This window comes from Phasianus colchicus, chromosome 1 (assembly GCF_987193195.1).
Source record: "Phasianus colchicus chromosome 1, bPhaCol1.hap1.1, whole genome shotgun sequence".
Lineage (NCBI taxonomy): Eukaryota > Metazoa > Chordata > Aves > Galliformes > Phasianidae > Phasianus > Phasianus colchicus.
In genome coordinates, this window is record NC_143436.1 from 123274658 (window position 1) to 123294751 (window position 20094).

At 41.0% G+C, this 20094-nt stretch overlaps 1 protein-coding gene across 1 annotated transcript; it reads right to left on the reverse strand.

The window, feature by feature from the left end:
- Window positions 1–3734: 3734 nt before the first annotated feature.
- ZRSR2 (zinc finger CCCH-type, RNA binding motif and serine/arginine rich 2) lies at window positions 3735–20064 on the reverse strand. Its single transcript, XM_090125155.1, has 11 exons — window positions 19965–20064; window positions 18110–18189; window positions 17887–17983; window positions 17502–17610; window positions 17075–17161; window positions 14938–14976; window positions 13238–13353; window positions 8194–8407; window positions 5798–5853; window positions 5506–5615; window positions 3735–4872 (listed from the first exon to the last, which is right to left on the reverse strand). Exons 1-11 carry the CDS (start codon window positions 20009–20011, stop codon window positions 4391–4393), a joined length of 1437 nt encoding a protein of 478 aa, XP_089981281.1. The 5' UTR covers window positions 20012–20064; the 3' UTR covers window positions 3735–4390.
- Between the last annotated feature and the right edge of the window lie 30 nt (window positions 20065–20094).

Consider the following 20094-nt stretch of genomic DNA (forward strand, 5'->3'; position numbering starts at 1 on the left):
AAGCATGGGAAAGTTTAGTACCTTAGGGCATTCCATCAGTCAAATGTGAAAGTAAAATTTTGTTTCTTGAATTTCCTGCCTTACCAGGAGTCAAACAAAAAAAAAAGAAGCGAAAAGCATCTGTTAGAATTTCTGGATTGTTTAGGTAAAGGATTGTTGGCTTGAGTGTCTTCAGTGCAATCATGGAATCTTTGTTGAAGAGGCCTTCCTAACTGTCTCCTGTTCCCTTTGAGTCAACATGGAAATGATGGTCATGCTGTGGCTGCCTTTGTCAATTTAGTGTGTTCATGGGCTGTGCCTGTACAACTTGCCTTCCAATCAGTCTCATAGTTTTCTGAACTGTAATTTGTCAGTTACCTTTTATTTATTTATCAGTGACAGATGCTGCACTCAGCTGATGCATCAGAGCTGAATAAAAGGATGGATGGAATAATAGGGAGTTATTTTAATTACAGCAAGCTTACAGTGAAAGCAAAATCAGTGGCACTCTTTATAAGCGCAATTTACTTTCCTATATCATTTAATTTTTTGACTAGCATAGAGTTGCACATTTTGTAAGTGGTGCTGATTCAGGGAGGAAGTAAGAGCATCTCTGAGCAGGCTCTTGCATTTCTTCTGAAAGCCATTACTTTAAGTATCCCAAGGATGCTGCTACTGGTACAGGTATATAAATACACTGAATGTGGTAATGTGCAGCTGAATCTGAGAAAGACATCCTGCTGAAGGATGTAATGCTGAAGAAGTTACTTAGAATACATTTCAGACTGTCTGTTTCCATCAGCAAGGGAAAGACCTTCATCTGTGCTTGTTGCCTCTTCATGAAAGTGGATGCCTTGCATCTAGCATACGAGTGTGGGCACATCCTCCTGACACCCATGTGACAATGGCTACTCAGCAAGCAACTATGCTGGAAAGGGAAAAGACTTCAAAACAGTCACCAGCACAAACCTGAAGGCATGCTGCCTTCCCAGGTGCCTATGTACCATTAAGTATTCATACTGCTGGTGCTTAAGGTAGCTCCTGCCCCCTCTGCTGCTGCAGGACACCTGCTGCCTTACTGTCTCGAAACATTTTGGGTAAGCACCTGGAGTTGGACAATTTCTATGAAGTAGCTGGACTTCAGCATTCAAGTTCCTGCTCAGATAACTTACTCCTCTCCACAGGAGAATGGTCAGAGCAGCACCTGTTACCAATCCTGACCTCCACAGCTGGCTGGACCTTCCAGGAGGGCCCAGCTGCTGCTCTAACCCCCTTCATGCAGCTCTTGTATAAATAATGCTTTCATAATCAATCCAAAGCACTTCAGTGATATTTACAAACTTCATAATAAAGTTTGAAAGCAGCTGCTTTAAGCAGTCATTCAAAAAATAAAAGCATACATAAAGCTGGACCACTGTTAATTCACTTTTTGTGGTCCTTCTATGTGGATTAGACAGAATAGCACAAAGTGAGAACAAGCTATTCCTTGCAAAACTATATCCATCCTAAGTTGTTCTGGGCTTTTCCCTTTTAGAGAAGGAAGCTTAATGTTTAGGAATTTCAGTTGCCTTGTCACTTCAGAGTAAATAGCTCACTTAGCTAATAAGGAAACAAAACCATGCATACGATACTACTTAAGATTATGAAGTAGGGAAACAACACTGAAATATATGAACTTTTGAAAACTGGTTGAATTCCAGGTTTCATGCTAACAAAAGCAAACAAAACGTCAGATCTACGTCATTTGTTTTGGTGCAATAAGCAGACAAGATGTGAAACTGAATAGTTACAGCTACCAGTCCTACAGCACACAGGTACAGCCAGGGTGTTTGGATCCAGATCTCAAGAAAAGCAGCTGAAGGTTTGGCTATTAGAGTAGCAGAAATAAAGTACATTTAAATTTTACATGCATCTCTGAGCAAGTTTTTTTTTATTATTATTATTATCATAAGAACTTTTTTTAAAAAAATACAGCTGCTCAGCTTCCCAGATCCCATTACAAAAGTGTGGGGACAGCGAGCCTTATTACCTGTGGAATTCTCACGTGGGTCTTAGTTGGTGCATGGTTTCTAATCCTACAGAGGTCCACTTCACTTATTTCACCTGGCTTGTCACAGATTTCACAAAATCAGCATCCCACCACACCTGCCTCACTTCTGGTTGAGCTTGGTAATTTATTTCCCTCAGATAACCCTCAGCAACAGCCTGCCGCATGGCACAGGCTATACAACACACTACAGATAAGAGTAAATCTTTTCTATTCAAGAGCCTCAACCAGCAGGCTGGTTCAGCAGAATTCCAGTTGTGGGAAGCAAGGCAGCACCAGTGATGTGAGGATCATACTGGCCTGCTAGTGATGAGTCTCAGCAAGCAGGAAATGCCACTCAGCTGTGTGAGTTTGCCACTTTCTGCATACATACCCCAACTAGACAAGTGAGCATCCATGAAAAAATAGAAACCCTGGGGAAAATGTACAGTGTAGTCAGAAAAAATACATTGTGAGAAACCTGTTGTCTCAAATTTCCCCAATATAATCTAAAACTTAGTGTTATCCACTGAAATATGCCTTTCAGGTGAAGTTATCATTACTTCAAAAGTTATGCCATTAAATTACAATTCCTACATCTGTTAACAACTAAAACATCTAATCAAATTAACTAAGCTACCGTTCTGTCTACAGTTATGACAACATATAGTGAAAAAGTTGGATTTGAACTGAACAACAATATATAGCACTTCTGTTGAATTACTCCATAGTGGACAAGAGTTATACATGAAAGAAGAAAAAAGGATCATCAGCATGCTAGGTGCAATATGCGTTCAGAAAAGAAAAAAAATAATAATTTTTAACATATATATATATATATAATAACCAGAAGAAATGTTCATCCACTCTTAACTATCCTGGGGAAAAAAAAAAAATGCTGTGAGGAATGCTATAGTGAGTTTGGATGTCCAGATTTTTGATGGGACTCTACACTGTATTGTTGAATGATAACAAATATCTATCTGGGAGCATTTCATGTCTGCTTTAGGCTTCTATCAATTTAGAGCTGCCCCCTGAAGGCAGGAGTCCCAAACTCTCTGGAGAGGCTGAAGAGAGAGAAATATCTCTGCACACAGATCAGGGCACCTGCATCTTATGTACCATGAGCTGCTCTCTCCGTGTACACACAATGCCATAAGAGCCTAAGCTAAATACCTAAAGTTAAGCTGGGTGTCCATTTAACAGCACAAATCTTTCATTTAAAAGAGAAGTATTTAGAAGGACTTTGCTAATTGCAAGTACTTTGCTAACACGGCTGTCATTTCAAGAAAGCTTTATCCTGGTAACTTCATTTTTATGTACCCTACTCTCTGCCATGGCTGTAGGGGAGCTAGGCAGTAGGGTGCCTTAAACTGCTTGTAATACAAGCCTAAAAAGGGCTTCAAATCAAGTCCTCATCTCAGGAAAAAAAAAAACACAAAAAAAAACCCAACAAACCCTGAAGTATTATTTCAGGTATAAACCTTCTCAGTTTCTTTAGCCACTCTGCAACATCTCTGCAGTCATCTCGAGCCTTTACAACTACATCTGCATGTTTGGTGACCAGATTTACACCTTTCCTACCACTCCACCATAGGTTAGGCAGGAGGTTTTCAACTACAAATGGCATGCAACTAAGAGGTATGCAAACTATTTTCTGTCTTTGCTCCAGAATTACAAGTGCACGGTCTCCCCTCTTACTTGGAGATTAGGGTACTGAATAAGTTGATTGTTTTTTTTTTTGGTGTAATTCCTACTTGGTTTTAGTCTACTGCAATCCTTACAGGCAATTAGCTCAGCAGCTCAGTCACAGGAGAGAAAAATCCAACACTTACGACCACAAAGCTCCTACTGGGCAACTATTGTACAATCAAACTGTGAAGTCTTTTTAGATCCCTTTTCTCCAAGCATAAGCTGATTATATTACTTTGTCTAGAAAGGAAATTCCGATAAACATTCAGTAAACATAAATGGCTCTCTTTTACACAGACTTCAATTTGCAGTATGCTGTTGTGCGAATTTACAGCACACTAGCTGTTCTGTACTAACTCCTTACAGGGACAGTAAACACTTAACACACACATAACACAGGCATAAGCATATACCAAAAAAGCTTTACTTCTTTCTATTTTGTACTCAGTATGCATCCAAATGTTGCAGTAGTTCAGAGGGACAGAGTAGCTAGAGTACTTGACATTTACACCTTATATAGGACTTTTAATTTTCTGAAGCTTAGCACACAGTAAACTAGGGTCCTTTATTAGGAAGAAACATTTTAATGTGCAAGAACACTTTATTTGTGACTCAAATGTATCTGCTGCCCTATTGGAAAGGTTTCTTTGTCAGCTCTACATTTGATCAATTAGCAATTTCTGAAATTATTTCTCACTTCGTTTTGGGAGTTTCACTGTTTCTTCCTCTGCTGCTTGACCTCTTTTTGCCCCTACTCCTGGATCGAGAGGAACTCCGACTTCTGCTCCGACTACGTGTTCGACTGTAACTTCTGCTGCGACTGCGTCCCCTCCTCTTTCTCCCTCTGCTGCGCGACCTCCTCCTTTCTCGACTTCTCGACCTGCCAGATCGGCGCCTTCTCTTGTTTTTGCGGCGATTCTTTTTTCTTTCAGATTCCCCATTTCTCCTGTAAGAATGATCTGGGCTTGGGCTGCCCCTTCTCCTTGACCGGCTGTAATAGTCATCACGATGGCTCGATCTGTTTCTCCTTTCAGAGTTTTTAGACAACTGATTAGTCCGTTCTGGAGAAACGCGTATGTCTCTATTGGCCTCCCAGAACTCATTGTTTGGATTTTTGAACACATGAAGAAAGTTGCAGTGTTTCCCTCTTGGACACTTCTGCCTTTCAAATAAGCCTGCAACAGATTAGGGTTGCTTTTTATGAACCAGACCTGTTAAAACTGCATTATTCAGTTACTGGAAAGAAAGTTACTGAACTGAATTCTGCTTCTTTGAACAGAAAAACATGTACATGAACACCTATTTTACCCAAGATTACTTTTATATGTACTTTTCTTGGAATTAACTTTTTAACATATGTTTAAGATGGCTATTCTTTAGCATAGAACAATTTTATAAATACTTTTATTAGCCTAAACTTTCAAAGAACGTATGTGTAGAGAAGTCAAGTGAAATAATAACTGCTAAGAACTGTTGATGGTTGAGACACTATTGTTGTTTTTGAAAGAGATAAATTGCTATTTTCTGCACTTCCACCTTATAATCATCGTTATTTTGAAAGCTGGGATCCAAATTTTCCAGTCCATGGCAGAGCTACTAGGATGATATGAATGCATATATCATATGGCAGAGATATTCCCTTTCCTTCCTAAATCTACAGAAGCAAATAGGCACATTTGTCTTTGAAATAGAAATGAATGTGAATTGGAGCACTGAGAGAAAGCAATCACTTAACTTCCTCTTTTTCACTTCTAAACAAACTCTTTGAGTAACACACATTCTATTTCCTGAGTGTTTATGCAACTCACCACAAATAGCAGTCTTCCATCTTGTCACAGGACAAAATTCACAATGAAGCTGCCGGCCTGCGTACCATCGGCCACTGAACAGAGCAAGAGCTGCCTGACAGTCCTTTTCCCTGTAAAAAGGAAAAAAAATACCCAACATAGCCAAACATGCAGTATTGTCGTTGTACGATCGTTTCGGATGTTATTTCCCAGTTTTAGGATGTCATTACAGTATGAGAACAAATCATTTGGATTACACCATTTTCATTACTGGATTTTGCAGTTCTGCAGCTTGGTAAGACTGAATACTCACGTCTGATACTGGACGTACACGTTCCCTCGTAGGTGAGGCTCATAGTTGCAGCTGACCTAAAGAGATTGAAACATTACATTAGGGCAGTGGAAGCCTCATGCTATACAGCAACTCACACATGTTGAATTGGCAGCCATTCTGATTTATGACAGCACATCAGTGTAAACTTGCACATTATTTTCTTCTGAACACAGTTTTAGTCAAATACAAGGTTTAGAAAACAAAAAGGTCTTCTGCTTTATTTTTGCATGTTTCCAGCATTTTGCTCTGATTGACACTGTGACCTCTGTTCCAGTCTACAAGACAGCTTGTACTCAGTTGTCTTGCACTGAAGTCTGGGTCAGTGCTACTCCGCAACAGCCAAATACTGCTCTGAAAATAACCAGTAGTACCTCTGTAAGGAAATGTGGGGTAAAAGAATCTTTAGATCAGTCTACCTTCACAACCTCTCTGAGAGTGAGATGAGTTATAAAAGTTGAAATCACTCACTTTCACATTTCAGAAACACAATTTTTCATGATAATTTAGCATTCAAAAATATGCAATTTGACCTCCCCAAAGCCTGTTACTGGTCTCTCAGGATTCTGGGACAAGTGGCCCCAATCAGGCAAGAATCCAGTTTGCCAGGCCTCAAGGACCAGCCTCTTTTGCCTCCAGGCCTCTTCTAGTATCTGCTCCAAGTGAGACAAGCAGCTTCTTCCATCACTGTGCCTGACTGACCCTGAAGGAATAATGCCTGTGTGTGCTGGATTAGGCAAGAGCTTCAGAGACAACAGCAAGCAGCTATATAGTTAAATATTACAGCATAAACAGTCATCTTATTCAAGATAAATAACAAGGTCAGTGCAAGAACAAGTAAGAATGACATCACAACAGGCACGTTTGGGTGGGAAAAGAGAAGAAGCGTGTCTTGTCAAGACCTGCCAGATTCTGGACTAGTTTCCCAGAAAGAACAGTAAGAATAAAACCTTAGGCCATGTTGGAAATGGAAGTCAGTTGAAAGAGGGATGTGCGTAACATGAGTCTAAGTGGTAGCAGAGACTCAATTAAATCACAGTTAAGATCCTAGCAGTTAACACCTAATTCCTAAGCATCTCTAATAAAACAAGAACACCTGAAAAATCAAATCAGAGTTGCACAATTGCTTCAAAAGCTAAGAAACCCTAGAGTAGAAGCTATTAACTCACTATTAGCCACAGGGACCCAAGTACATGCAACTTAGCAGATAGCTGCATGTAACACAACCAAGATGTTACCTTAAGGATGTGAGTTTGATGGTAAGACTGTTTCAAAGCATTCTCCATTGAGAATCTGCATTCCATCTTCTAGAAGGGAGCACTCCTTGCTAATATCCCTTGAGTCAAGGTATGAGAGTGTGTGTGGGGATTCTCATCCAAATAAGTGAAGGTTTCTTTCTTACAAAGGTCACTGAGAATTCACTGATTTTACTTAACTTTCCTCATGCTTGAGATGCTAGTATAGTCTCTGTCCTGAGGCAGTTGTCAATACAGGGAAACAAAAAGAGAAAAGGTACTTCATGCCTCCTGGTCACTACAGAAAATCACTTGGCAATGGGAAGCAGAAAGGGATGCTTCCACAAGTTCTATTAAAAGGAGATTCCACCATCCAAGCTGTACATTTTAGTATAACAAGGCATCATTCATCTCGAGGTCTATATTTACAGGTTCCTCATTTTTCCTCACTAGAAATTATAATCTTTATAAGGAAAAGAAATATATATATATATGCGTGTGTATATATATCAGGAAACCAGATGCAGAAATTAAGAGTAGATGACAAACCTCAACACCATTTAAATAGCATCTTTACAAGATGGCCAGTTCAAATTAATTCCTGCTGCTGAAGTACATACTACCTTTTCAGTTCATTGTTGAGTTTATTTTATTGCAACAATGACAACTGTTGACAATCTACAATGACACTGCTTGGGTGTATACTCCAAATACATTATCATCATTCCTTTGGCACAGTTCTAAGTGGCACAGTGACAGTAAGTGGCAATAGCAGCCCATACATCTTTACATCGTGTAACAGTCTTAATCCATGAGCCCTCTGGGATTATCACACACTAAGTAGAGAGGCACTGAGAGTAACACGGACTCTTGCTTTGTATAAATATCTGGCAGTAAAAAAGCACAAGCTTTTGTAACAACTCAAGAGAATGGGAGAAAAGATTCACCCAGAATGCTCTGCAGAAGCACTGACAAGTTTACAGGTGTCACGAGAGATGCACAGTTGGAGTAGACATCATATAGATCTCTGAAGTACATGGGGTTTACCTAGACTATACTGCACAGAATTCTCTAAAGGCTAGTAAAACACAACTGACATGTTGTATGTTCAGAATTCACAAGCTGTTAGACTCATATGCATACCTTGAATTGAACAACCTTCCCCACATTCTGAAACTCAGGGAGCACGTCCTCGTAGAACTCTAGGAACTGCTGGTAGGTCTCCTCGTCACTGTACTCGAGACTTGCATCGGTGTCGTAGTCATCCCTTCGACACTGCTCCATGCCAAAAGTAATGAACATCCCTCGGACAAGCAGCGTCTTACTGGATGTTGGATAGTTATGCTTGCGGGAACACCTGGAAAATTGTAGAGAAGGAAGAAAAAATATTTGCACTTTCTGCAGAAGAAGCACTTGAAACTTCGAACACTCACCATTTTGAAAAAGCTACTACTACAAAAAAAAATCACTAGTAGAAGATCAACATATTTCAAGTATTAAAACAGATCTTTAGGAAGAAGGACTTTTACTGGTGGTGTTCTCAACAAACAGGGAAGAGGAGATTGTTGAGAGAGGGGTGATGAAACAAAAGTATGTCTAGACTCATAGTTGGATGAGACTGACTTTTTCCACTTAGAAAACTTATTATAATTAGCTCTGTCTTAAATCTGCATCTTGGCAGCCACATAAGTACTGGACCTCCCTTACTGTGCATCATCTTCAGGCTGCCTTCCTCACATGCTGAAATGCAGTTCTCCCCCACAAACCTTTTGATTCGCTGAGATCATGGATGGTAGCCTCCATGTTACTTCAGTGTACTTAATGATTGCTGTTTCAGACACTTCACAGACTAGAAGAACACACTTCGCCTTTTCATGACATGATCAGAATGACTGTCAAGATTAGTCTACTCTCATATCTAGCAGCGGCAAAGCAACAGACAAACTAGGGGAAGAGACCAGGTCTTGAAACCAGCAACCCTCCTAGCTCATGTTCAACCAAAATGTCCATTTACTATAGCCTTCTTCCATCATCTCTTTGAAAGTGAAATGTCTAGGCTAGCCATTCCTCCTACCAAAGCTGTTCTTCATTTCTGATAATTTTGTCGTCCTTCTCTGTCCTTGCCTTTTACCACATTTCCAATACAAAGCACCCACAGAAATATACAGGAATCAAGAATGAAATTAGCACGGACTTAACAGTACACAAAGAAGAGAATTCTGGAAGAGAATTTTTATTTTATTTTTCAAAGATGCAGCATATGTAAACTAATCAAGATGAAAAACAACATCTGACAAGCCAGACCTGCACTAAAAGAAGAAATCAAATGTATTCTGCCCAAATATATTTGTGCATCTGCCAGAGCTAAGGTAGAAGTCACTTTAACCAACAGAACCAGAATGTATCATCAGTAATGTTCTGTAACAGTTAGTGCATCAATTCCAGCCAGGCAACAGTTCTGTCTAGTACCATCATGAATAACAGAAACCCATCCAAATAAATAGAAATAATTTATCATAAAATCATAAAATGACTTGGGTTGGAAGAGACCTCAAGGATCATCAAGTTCCAACCCCCTTGCCACAGTGAGTTCCCAACTGCTAGATCAAGTACTAGATCAAGCTGCCCAGGGTCCCAACCAACCTGGCCTTGAACACCTCCAGGGATGAGGCAACCACAACCTCTCCGGGCAACATATTCCACCACCTCACCACGCTCTCACAAAACTTCCCCCTGAGATCTAACGTAAATCTTCTTCAGTTTAAAACCATTCCTCCTTGTTCTATCATTATCTACCTGTGTAAAAAGTTTATTTTATTACTGTTTATAATCTGTCCTTAAATACTAGAAGGCCATAATGAGGTCTCCACACAGCCTTCTTTTCTCCAGACCAAATAAGTTCAGCTCCTTCAGTCAGTCATCTTCATGGACCTCCTCTGGACTATCTCCAAAAGCTCCACATCTTTTACGTGATGGGGGTCCCAGACTTGGACACAGTACTCCAGAAGGGGACTCAAAAGGTCAGAGCAGAGGGGAACAATCACCTTCCTCTCCCTGCTGGCCACCCCTCTTCTGATACAGCCCTGGAGCCTTCTGGTCTGCAAGTGCACCCTACTGGTTCGTATTAAATTTTGCATCTACCAGACTGCTACGTCCTTCTCCACAGGACTACTTTCAAGTTCTTCCCCCAGTCTGTATACATACCTGGGATTGCCTTGATCCAGGTGCAAAACCTTGCACTTCACTTTGTTGTACCTCATTAGGTTCACATGGGCCCACCTTGCAAGTGTATCAAAGTCCTTCTGGATGGCATCTCTTCCTCCTGCTGCATCAACTGTACTGCTCAGCTTGATGTAATCAGCAATCTTGCTGAGGGTGCTGTTGATCCTATCATTTATGTTATTGATGAAAATGTTAAAGAGTACCAGTCCCAAGACAGATGCCTGAGGGACACCACTCATCACCGACCTCCACCTGGATAAAGAGCCCTTGACCACAACCCTGTCTGCGACCTTTCAACCAATTCCTTATCCACCAAATAGTCCACTTTTTGAATCCATATATCTAAAATTTAGATATAAGGACATGATAGAGGACCATGTCAAAGGTCTTGCACAAGTCCAGGTAGATGACATCAGTTACCTTCCCTTTCTCCACCAATGCCATTAATCCATCATAGAAGGCCACCAGATTGGTCAGGCACAACTTGGTGAAGCCATGCTTTCCGTCTTGAATTACCTGCTTATCCCTCATGTGCCTTAACATGTCTTTCAGGAGGATCTGTTCCATGATCTTCCCAGGCACAGAGGTGAAACTCAACAGGCTGTAGTTCCCTAGGTCCTCCTTCCTCCTCTTCTTATAAATGGGAGTGATGTTTCCCTTTTTCCAGTCACTGGGGACTTTGACTGACAGCCATGACTTTTCAGATATGATGGAGAGCAGCTCAGCAACCACATCAGCCAGCACCCTTTGGACTATGGGATACATGTCATCCAGTTCCATACACTTGTACACGTTCAGTCTCATGAGGTGAGAATGGAGGGAAGGGGGGCAAGGCAGTTTGCTCCCCTAGTTCCCACCAAGAGGTGCCTGGATGTAAGATTCAGGGATGCAAGAAATATGAGAATCCTTGTTGCCAGTGAAAACCGAAACAAACAACTCAGTGAGTACCTTATTCCTCTCCATATCTGCTGTAGCCAATTCTCCTTTCTTATTTATCAGAGGAATACTCTCTGGCCTATTTCTTCTGATCAATGCACCTATGAAATTCCTTCTTGCTTTAAATATTGCTTGCCATATTCAGTTCCATCTGTGCCTTGGCTTTCCTAATCCTATCTCTGCACGTCTGGATAGCATCCCTGTATTCTTCCCAGGTGACACATCCTTGTTTCTATTGTCTGTACTTGCCCTTCTTTCCCCTCAGTTTGACCACCACGTCCTTGTTGAGCTACGGTTGTTTCTTGCTTCCTCTGCCTGATTTCCTGTACTTGGGAACAGAGAGCTCTTGCACTCTCACAAAGGCATCCTTAAGAAGTAGGCAGCTTTGCTCCACTCCCCCAGTTTTCTGGGGGATCTCATCCTAAAATTCCTTGAATAGCCTGAAGTTCGCACTCTTCAAATTCAGGCTCCTGACTCCACTCTTTGCCAGATCCACGTTCCTCAAGATCATGAACTCAACCAGGGCATGGCCAATGCAGCCCAGGCTGCCTCCAATCTTAATGTCTTTAACAATCTCCATATTAGTGAGCACGAGGTCCAGCAACACTTCACCCCTGGTCAGTCTTTCCAATAAATGAACCGTAAAGTTATCGTTGATGGACTGCAGGAGTCTCCCAGATCACTTGCATCTCACCGTGTTATTTTCCCAGCAGATATCCGGATGATTGAAATCCCCTATCAGGATGAGAGTCTGTGAGTGTGACACTTCTTTCAGCTGAAGCAAGAAGGCCTCCTCAGCAGGCTCCTCTAGATCAGGTGGCCTATAGTAGACCCTGACCTCCAACTGTCCTTTATTAGTCCCATCTCTAAACTTAACCCGCAGGCTCTTAACCTGTCCTCTGTTACTCAGAAGATAGTTCCTTGCAGTCTATCCACTTTTTAAATATACACAGCAACTTCTCCACCCCTCCTGCCTTACCTATCCCTTCTAAAAAGCTCGCAGCCCTCAATCATAGTATTCCAATTACGTGAGCCATCCCACCACGTTTCTGTGATAGCAATAAGATCATAGTTTTCAAATTGCACCTGTTTTCCAACTCCTGCTGCTTATTTCTCATCCTGCAAGCACTGATATAGAGGCACTTCAGCTGGGCTTTCGAACACATTAACTTTCTAGAGGAGCCCTCCCACAAACACCTGGGACAAATTTGAGCTCTAGTTTAAAGTCTCGGTGATGAGTGCAGCCAGATTGTTACCAAGTATATTCTTGTCCCTCCTGGTCAGCTGTGTCCTGTCCCATGTCAACATTTGTGTTTGTCAAAGGTCCATCCAAGGTCATGGAACCCACAGCCTTCGAAGCGACGCCATCCACGCAGCCAGTCATTCAACTGATCTGTTCTCCTCCTTCTCCCAGATCCCAGCCTCCAGCTAGCAGGACTGAGGAGAACACTACCTGCATTCCTGATCCCTTCAACATCTTCCCAAGAGAATATAAAGTAGTCTTTGATATTTTTTAACTTCCTGATCACAGCCTCATGCAATCCAGCTTGAAAGACCAGCAGAGCATAGCAGTCATCTGACTTTGTCATATCTGTTATCTTTTTCTTGATGTCCCAGGTGTGGCTCCCAGCCAACCCCTCTAGAGAGGTCATCCAGGTGGCGGATGGATGCCTCAGTGCCCCTCAGCAAAGAAGATGCCTCTCCTTTGCTTTTTTTTTAGTGGCACCAGTCATGACTTTAATCTTTGGTTGTACTTTTTAAGGTAGTCACCCTTTTGTATCTACAGAGGGTGACCGCACTGCTCCTGCCCCACCCCCACCAGAGGAAGGTTAATGGCCCCACCAGCTGCTCCCTGACAGGTCCCTTGCTTTGGCATGGAACATATTCACCCTGGAGACAACTGCCTCACAGAAAAGGCATCCTTTATAAAGCAAGATCAAGATTTTTTCAGTTTGCGCACGAGCTAATGAAGCTGCCTGCCCTTCACCTCTCTAAAATATTTATGTGCTGCTAATATTCAATTGATTACCTGTCTCCAAATCGGCAGGAACCTGTTTTGATATAGAATGGGCAATTTGCTCTATCCTTCTCTGTTCCTATGTTCTCCGGGGGCTCTGGGTTATGCCAGGTCACACCATTCTCCAGCTGTGAAAAAAAAGCATTGAAACAAAATTATGAAATGTTTTCTTCTGCTAATCAAAGTGTCTTAAGATTTTATAACACAAAGAATTGTAGTAATAATTTGCTCCTCGGTCAACAATTTCACTTGCAATCCACAAGAATAATGAATATTTTGACAGGCTCTTTCCATTCAGCTAAGCCTGCTTGCTACTTCATGCCAATATACACTGAGCAGCCCTTTTTACATCTGGCAGATAAAAATAAAGGACTTACTTACTTGCCAATCTTTGCAACAGCTCAAAGCTCAGTAATTTTATAACTGTCACTTTTTATGCAGTTAGGAAATGCTAATATAAAAGTAACCTGTCATAGGCTAGAATTAAAAACAATTAAATTCACAGTACTGGAACTAAAAGCCTCCATACTGCTCATCTCAGGCGATCAAATTAAGATTTTTAAAATTCAGATTGGGATAATCAATTTACAGGCATGAGCTGACTATCAATAAAGCACATTTTAAGAAATGAATTTTCATTTTCTTAGCCAAAAGATCCGTGAAGCCAACCAGCCAAAAATTGTCATTTTAGATCAACTGAAAACTGTTCAGATACAAGCAAGATTTGACCCTGCCACCAGTTCTACTCATGACTCTCAGCTGTAATTTCTTCTCAACAAAACAGCATCATCACTTCAACTGCATGGAAGTAGCAGAACTCTGAACTGACTGATACCATGCAAAGAGTCTAACACACATTTCTGTCTATTCCCTTGCAGAAATGGATGTTAACACATCTGAAGTGCTGGGCAGATAACAGCTCAAAGCATTTTTCTGTTCATATTCCAAAATAAAGAGTCAGATTGCCAACCTAAAAAACCCATTTGAATGCAATTCAGAGCTGAATCCTACTCCAAAGCAGTTAGTGGCAATCACACTCAATGGGTAACACTAAGTTAAAGCTTAAATTTCAGATTTACGCAGAATTTTAAGCAGAATATGACTATTCAAAAGTAGTGAATAGTATATCCATGTATACAGGCATAAAAAGTCAGGTTATTTTCTAAGGAAATAGGAAAGACCAAATTCATACCCTCTAAGGTTCAAATGAAGACTTAATTTCCCTTACTACAAGCTGCCAGCGTGAGACGCACGCTATTCCAGGAATCCCAGCAGTCAGGTTCTCCCCAGACTGTTTTTTTCTCTTCAGGATCTGTGCTTTCCTATGCTGCTGAATGGTTTATTTAGAGTCGACCATCTGCTCAAAAACCAAGTTTGTCTCGCAGCTGAAAGGACTGACAGCTTTGTTTAGAAATTTAATCCACAAGTACACTGTTACTAGTTTCTCTTGCTGTTTTTTCCAGATTCATTCTTGACTCACATCCCCTGAATAAGAATAAGCATGCACAACTGCACTGCCATCAACCAGTCAGAAATACACTTAATTATGTTCCATCCAGTAAAGAATTGTTTACAGCTCATGCAAACCACTACATATTAAATTTATTACAGCCATTAGGTTCTTGACAGCAGACGGACAACACGCTATGAGGCAAACACTAGATAGCAATTCAATTATTTTTCAGTTCTTTTTTGAAAAAGATGGAACATACCTGGCTTTCAGCTTGATCCAGCATCTTCTGCACAGCCGCCTATAAATGGTGCAAACACAGGACTAGTGAAAATCCCATGGACACGCAAAACATCTGGTTTCTTTAGTTAAGAACCTAATTTACAATACCCCACGATTATGCACAGTGAATGTTTGATGGGGCTTGCTTGAAAACTGTAAGTTTTATTTTTGCTTTGTAGGAATTCACATGTTACAAAGCCGTTAAATGATACATCAGACTAAACTTTTATGTGGATGATTTTCTAATCAGAATACTAGACAGCTTCAAAATTTTCATTTTCTTTATCAAAACTATAACTGAACTACTGAACACTCAAATTCATCTTTTCATCTAGGACTAAATTTAGTTACAGTTGAATTCATAATCATTTATTTGCACTAAGTTTTTTGTCTTAGAATATTCTATGCAACACAGAAAAGCATGTTGTTTAGTAAGTCCTTGTTAAACTCAACTCTGTAACTGTTAAGCGTTAAATTCAGAAACCTGTTAAGCTTTGCTGTATCTAATCTTTTAAATAGAGTAAAACAATGAGAATATTCTTTCCTTTTCCTCTAAGTGGGGTAAGCAAAGAAACAGTCATGTTCCAAGACAAACTAGAAATTAGTCTTCACAAATTATTCTAGGAAGTTTAAATATAAAGACATTGAGACATAACCAATATAAGAAAAATACACTGGTGTTATTCTAATTTGGAACATCACAGAATCACAGAATTGTAGGGGCTGGAAGGGACCTCTAGAGATCATCTAGTCCAACCCTTCTGCCAAAGCAGGCTCATTAGGCATAATAAAATAATAAATTTAAAAAGAGGAACAGAAAGTTAGGAAAAAATGTAATTCAGCATGAAAAAAAATGCCATCTTTTCTATCGGTCAGTAAGTCAAAATTTGAATAAAATCCTGTCTGAAGAGAGAGGCCAAATCAATGCACTAACTTTCCACTGCCAAAATGTGTAGCTCCACTCAATGCTGAACACAGTTTCCCTGTGGGCGATTGTCAGCGCCCTCTTTGAGCCAACATAGCTAATGTAAAATAGTAATCCAGAAAGAAAACAAATTAGTAAAAAAAAAAAAGAAAAAAGAAAGAAAAAAACAGTTTCCAGCTAGTTCAGGAAACCAACAGGACTGAGCAAACTTAGCCACAAGAAAAGGAAAGGCACAAAACCCTGCTGATACCATGACATAGTACTAAGAGAACTGTATCTCAATCTTCAATAAAGGATGAGACCATCATTTCTCTCCCTACTCTGCAAGGAAAGGAAAGGACATGTAACACAAGAAGAAGAAATACAATTGCTGTTCTTCTTCCTTCATCATGGCTATGTTATGTAACCAGTGAAGCAATCAACTATTAAATGCAGGAGACAATACCACTTGCTCATATCTATTCCCCAACTGTAGTCACAAGACACAGCATCAAGACACCTTCCAGCAGTGGTGCTGAACTTGAATCTTTTCCTAACGTGGAGAAGCTGATATGTCACAGCTGCAATTGCCCTTTACTGGCAAAAGGCCAGTCCTCGTTTTTTATTTGTGTTCAGGGCATCTTACAACCAGGTTATTCAATTTCTAACACTTAAAAAGAATGTATACTTAAAAGAAATGTTATACATTACTAGCATGTTCAGCATAACTTTTTTGTCCATTTAAGGTACTCTGAAAAAAAAAAGATACGTCCTGTTGGATGAGTCAGGTAAAGAAGAGCTGTAATGTATCTTTAGATTAAGAACTCTGTTAAGGAACAGCAGAAATATAACTCTATATCCTCACTGGGAATTTTCTTCACCACCATGTTCAACTGGGACATTAAATAAGGACTATCTTTACCGTAAAATGTAAAAAGTGCAAATACCAGAAACTGCATTCATTGTGTGCCTCTGTGTTTAACCGGTGTAAAAAAGCACATAGAAATGCATTAGAATCAGTTATCCTTCTGGGTAAATGGAGTTACATCTTCTTCAACAGTGAAGTATAATTTCAGCAACTTAGAACAAAGAGAAGTAATTAACAGATTCATGCACTTATAGAATAAAATCCTTTTTCAACATGCAGAGATTGGTGCATCAGATAATGCAAGAGGATATGTAGTATGTTTATCCTCCCACTGCCAGGAATCACCTCTCTTTCTCTCTTCTCCTGTTGCTTCTGCTGTGCCACTTCTCTCTCTTTTCTTTGCTGCTCTTCCCATTCTTCTTTGATCTTTCTCTTTATGATTAAAAAAAAAAAAAAAAAAAAGTTACTCAACGAAACAAATAAATACTTTATAATCACTAAAATCAAATTCAAAACAATCATGCTGTATTTTAACTCCTTGACCATTATCACTCAGTCATAAGACACCGTATCTCTTAATAAAAACCCATTACATGAGTATTTTAGTGTATTTTTAATTTTGCTCTTCTAGAATGAAATGAAGAAAAGAACTTACATTTTTAGACATCAACATCAACAAAACTTGGTACACTACAGCAGAAGATGTTAAACAAAGTTTAACTAAGTCTTCCTTATTACCAGATGTAACTATAACACTAAGTTTATATATCACCTCTTCTTCCTCTTGACGTTTTCTTGCAGCCTCTTCTTTTTCTTTCTTAAGCTTGAACTCTTCTTGAGCCTTTTCTTCCCTCAGCAACCACTGTTCGTGTAGTTTTTGTCTACCAATGAAACCATATACCTCTCAGGCAAATTTTAATGATTACCCATAGCAGATGCAGTTATCGTGCATATAACTAAATTTGTTAGCTCAGCATTATCTACAGTTTATTTAATATTCTTTAAAATAAAAAATTCTATGGCAATCATTCACACTCTAGAAAACTCCTGTGAAACATGGAATATAGATGGAAGATTCTATTTTAAACACAGAATATATTAATACTTTTCAAAGGATGAACATGCATTTGACATGTGCTGCTTTCTAGCTTTTTTACCTTTCTGCCTCAAGTTTTTTTTCCTCTTCCTCATCTTCTTCTTCTTCAAGCTCCTCGTCTTCCTCCTCAGACACCGATTCATCTTTTTCTGTAGCTTCTGAGAAAAGACAAAGAAAAAATGCATCCAAGTAAGTGGATGTTACAGTCACCAAATGCATGCAAACTTATATCTTTGTTAAAAAAAAAAAATCACAAGAAGAAATACAAAATCCTTTGCACTTACCTGAGTCTCTCAGTTTGGCAAGTGCCTGCCGCTTTTTTTTCCGCTTTTCTTTCTTCAGAATGGCTCTATATTTCTGATGGCTGAAGATGAGAAATTATTTATGCTACCACAGCCTAACAAAGAAGTTTTAGTGTCATATATGCACTCAATTACATCATCAGCATAAAGCCCCACAATTGCAAAATAAACGTATTTATATGAAACATAACACTACAGGAATATCTGACATGGCAATAAGATCTGCAACTGCGCTTTTAGAGCTGCGTGTTGCCAGCAATAATGACAATGCTTGGACCCAACACAGAGGATCTTCTCCTTGTTGAGCTCTGCAGCACTCATCATCATCAGCTCCATGAAAGCTCCCCTAGATACTGAACTTTGGCCACCAGGTAAGATCTGGCAGAAAAAAAAAAAAATAGGCATATCCTACTCGGCAGTTCTGGCATGCCTTCCAGCAAAAGTTAGTTTTTTGTTCTCTATCCATGGTATGAAATTCCACATCTTTGCCCTTCTACCTACATATTCTTTACAGCCAGCAGTTTTAATGCATAGATACTACAAACACACACAACAGTTGCTAGAGATCACAGAATCATAGAATGATTTGGGTTGAACGGGACCTTCAAAATCATGTAGTTCCAACCCCCTTGCTACAGGCAGGGACAGCTCCCTCTAGACCAGGTTGCTCAAAGCCCCATCCAGCCTGGCCATATAATTCTCAGTCTCTCTTTTCCATTACAGGATCTTGGCCACACTCATGCTTAGCGTGTCAGTTTACCTGACAGCTCTGTGTGGCTACCAGGAAGCAGCACCTTGTTCTCATTATACTTAGTATCACTTCACATAACTAAAAATCTTCTCATACCACCCCTTCTCTGTTCTCTTTTCTTTCTAGCTCCATTCTTTCTAGTCAGTTGGCAGCGGGAAGGATGATCTTCAACTCTTCCCACTGCCATGACCAATAGTAACAGCAGACCAGAAGCCTGCCATTTCAGAGCATGCAATTTTTTAAAAAAATCCAGATATGTAACTCAGAATCAAAAACTCATCCTTCTGCTCATGGCTATTTGCAACTTCACCACCTGAACAACACTGCATGCCACTCATAGTGCTGTGATAGTTACCCAGAAAGCTGAGTGCCTGACAGATGCCTCACAACATGCTCAGCCTTCTGCCTTGACTCACAAAAGCCCATTATCTTCTGTAATGACCACCACCAGGGACAGTTCTCCCCCACTTAAACAGATGCCTAAGACTGACACAAGAGCACCTCTCCTGCTCTCAGGCTTTCTCAGCAGCTGCTGATGCTCAAGGATTACAGGAAAGAGCAACTCTCAACGCTGCTACTGCACAGCTGCACCCAAGTTTGCAAGCACGCCACCGAGTGCGACAAGAAAAGCCACTCAGGCTAAGAGGCACTGCCAGACGAGGCCGCCCCAATACACATCCAGCTCAGGTACTTGCCGGACCCGAGTCCCCCGCCTGATGCCTCCCTTCCCCGGCGAACGGGCGGGCGGGAGGGATACAGAAAGCGACCCAGACATCACCTGTCATCCCACACTCCCCGTTCCGGCCTCACCCCAGCTCGGCGGCACCCCCTCCCCCGTTTCCCTCATGGACAGCGCCGCCGGTTCACCCCAGCGCGCGGCGGCGGCGGAGGCGGCGGGGCGGCCATGGCGGCACGTAGCTGCGCCACTCCCAGGCCCGGCCGCGAGGCGGCCTCGACCCGGCCTACCGCGCAGCCGGGCGACCTCTTCTGGAATTGGGCCTCGGCCCTCCATAGGCATCCCAAGGCTCTTCCCTTCTTCCTAGATGCGATGGGGAGGCCCGGCGCGGGCCTCAACCCCGTCCTCACCTCAGCTTCCCCAGAGGGGACTCGGGCAGCAACATGGGCGCCGCCATCTTGCGTTACCGACGGGATGTCACGTGACCCCGCGGCGGAAGGGCGCAAAATCCCTTCCGGTACCCGAGCGACTGCGATTGGT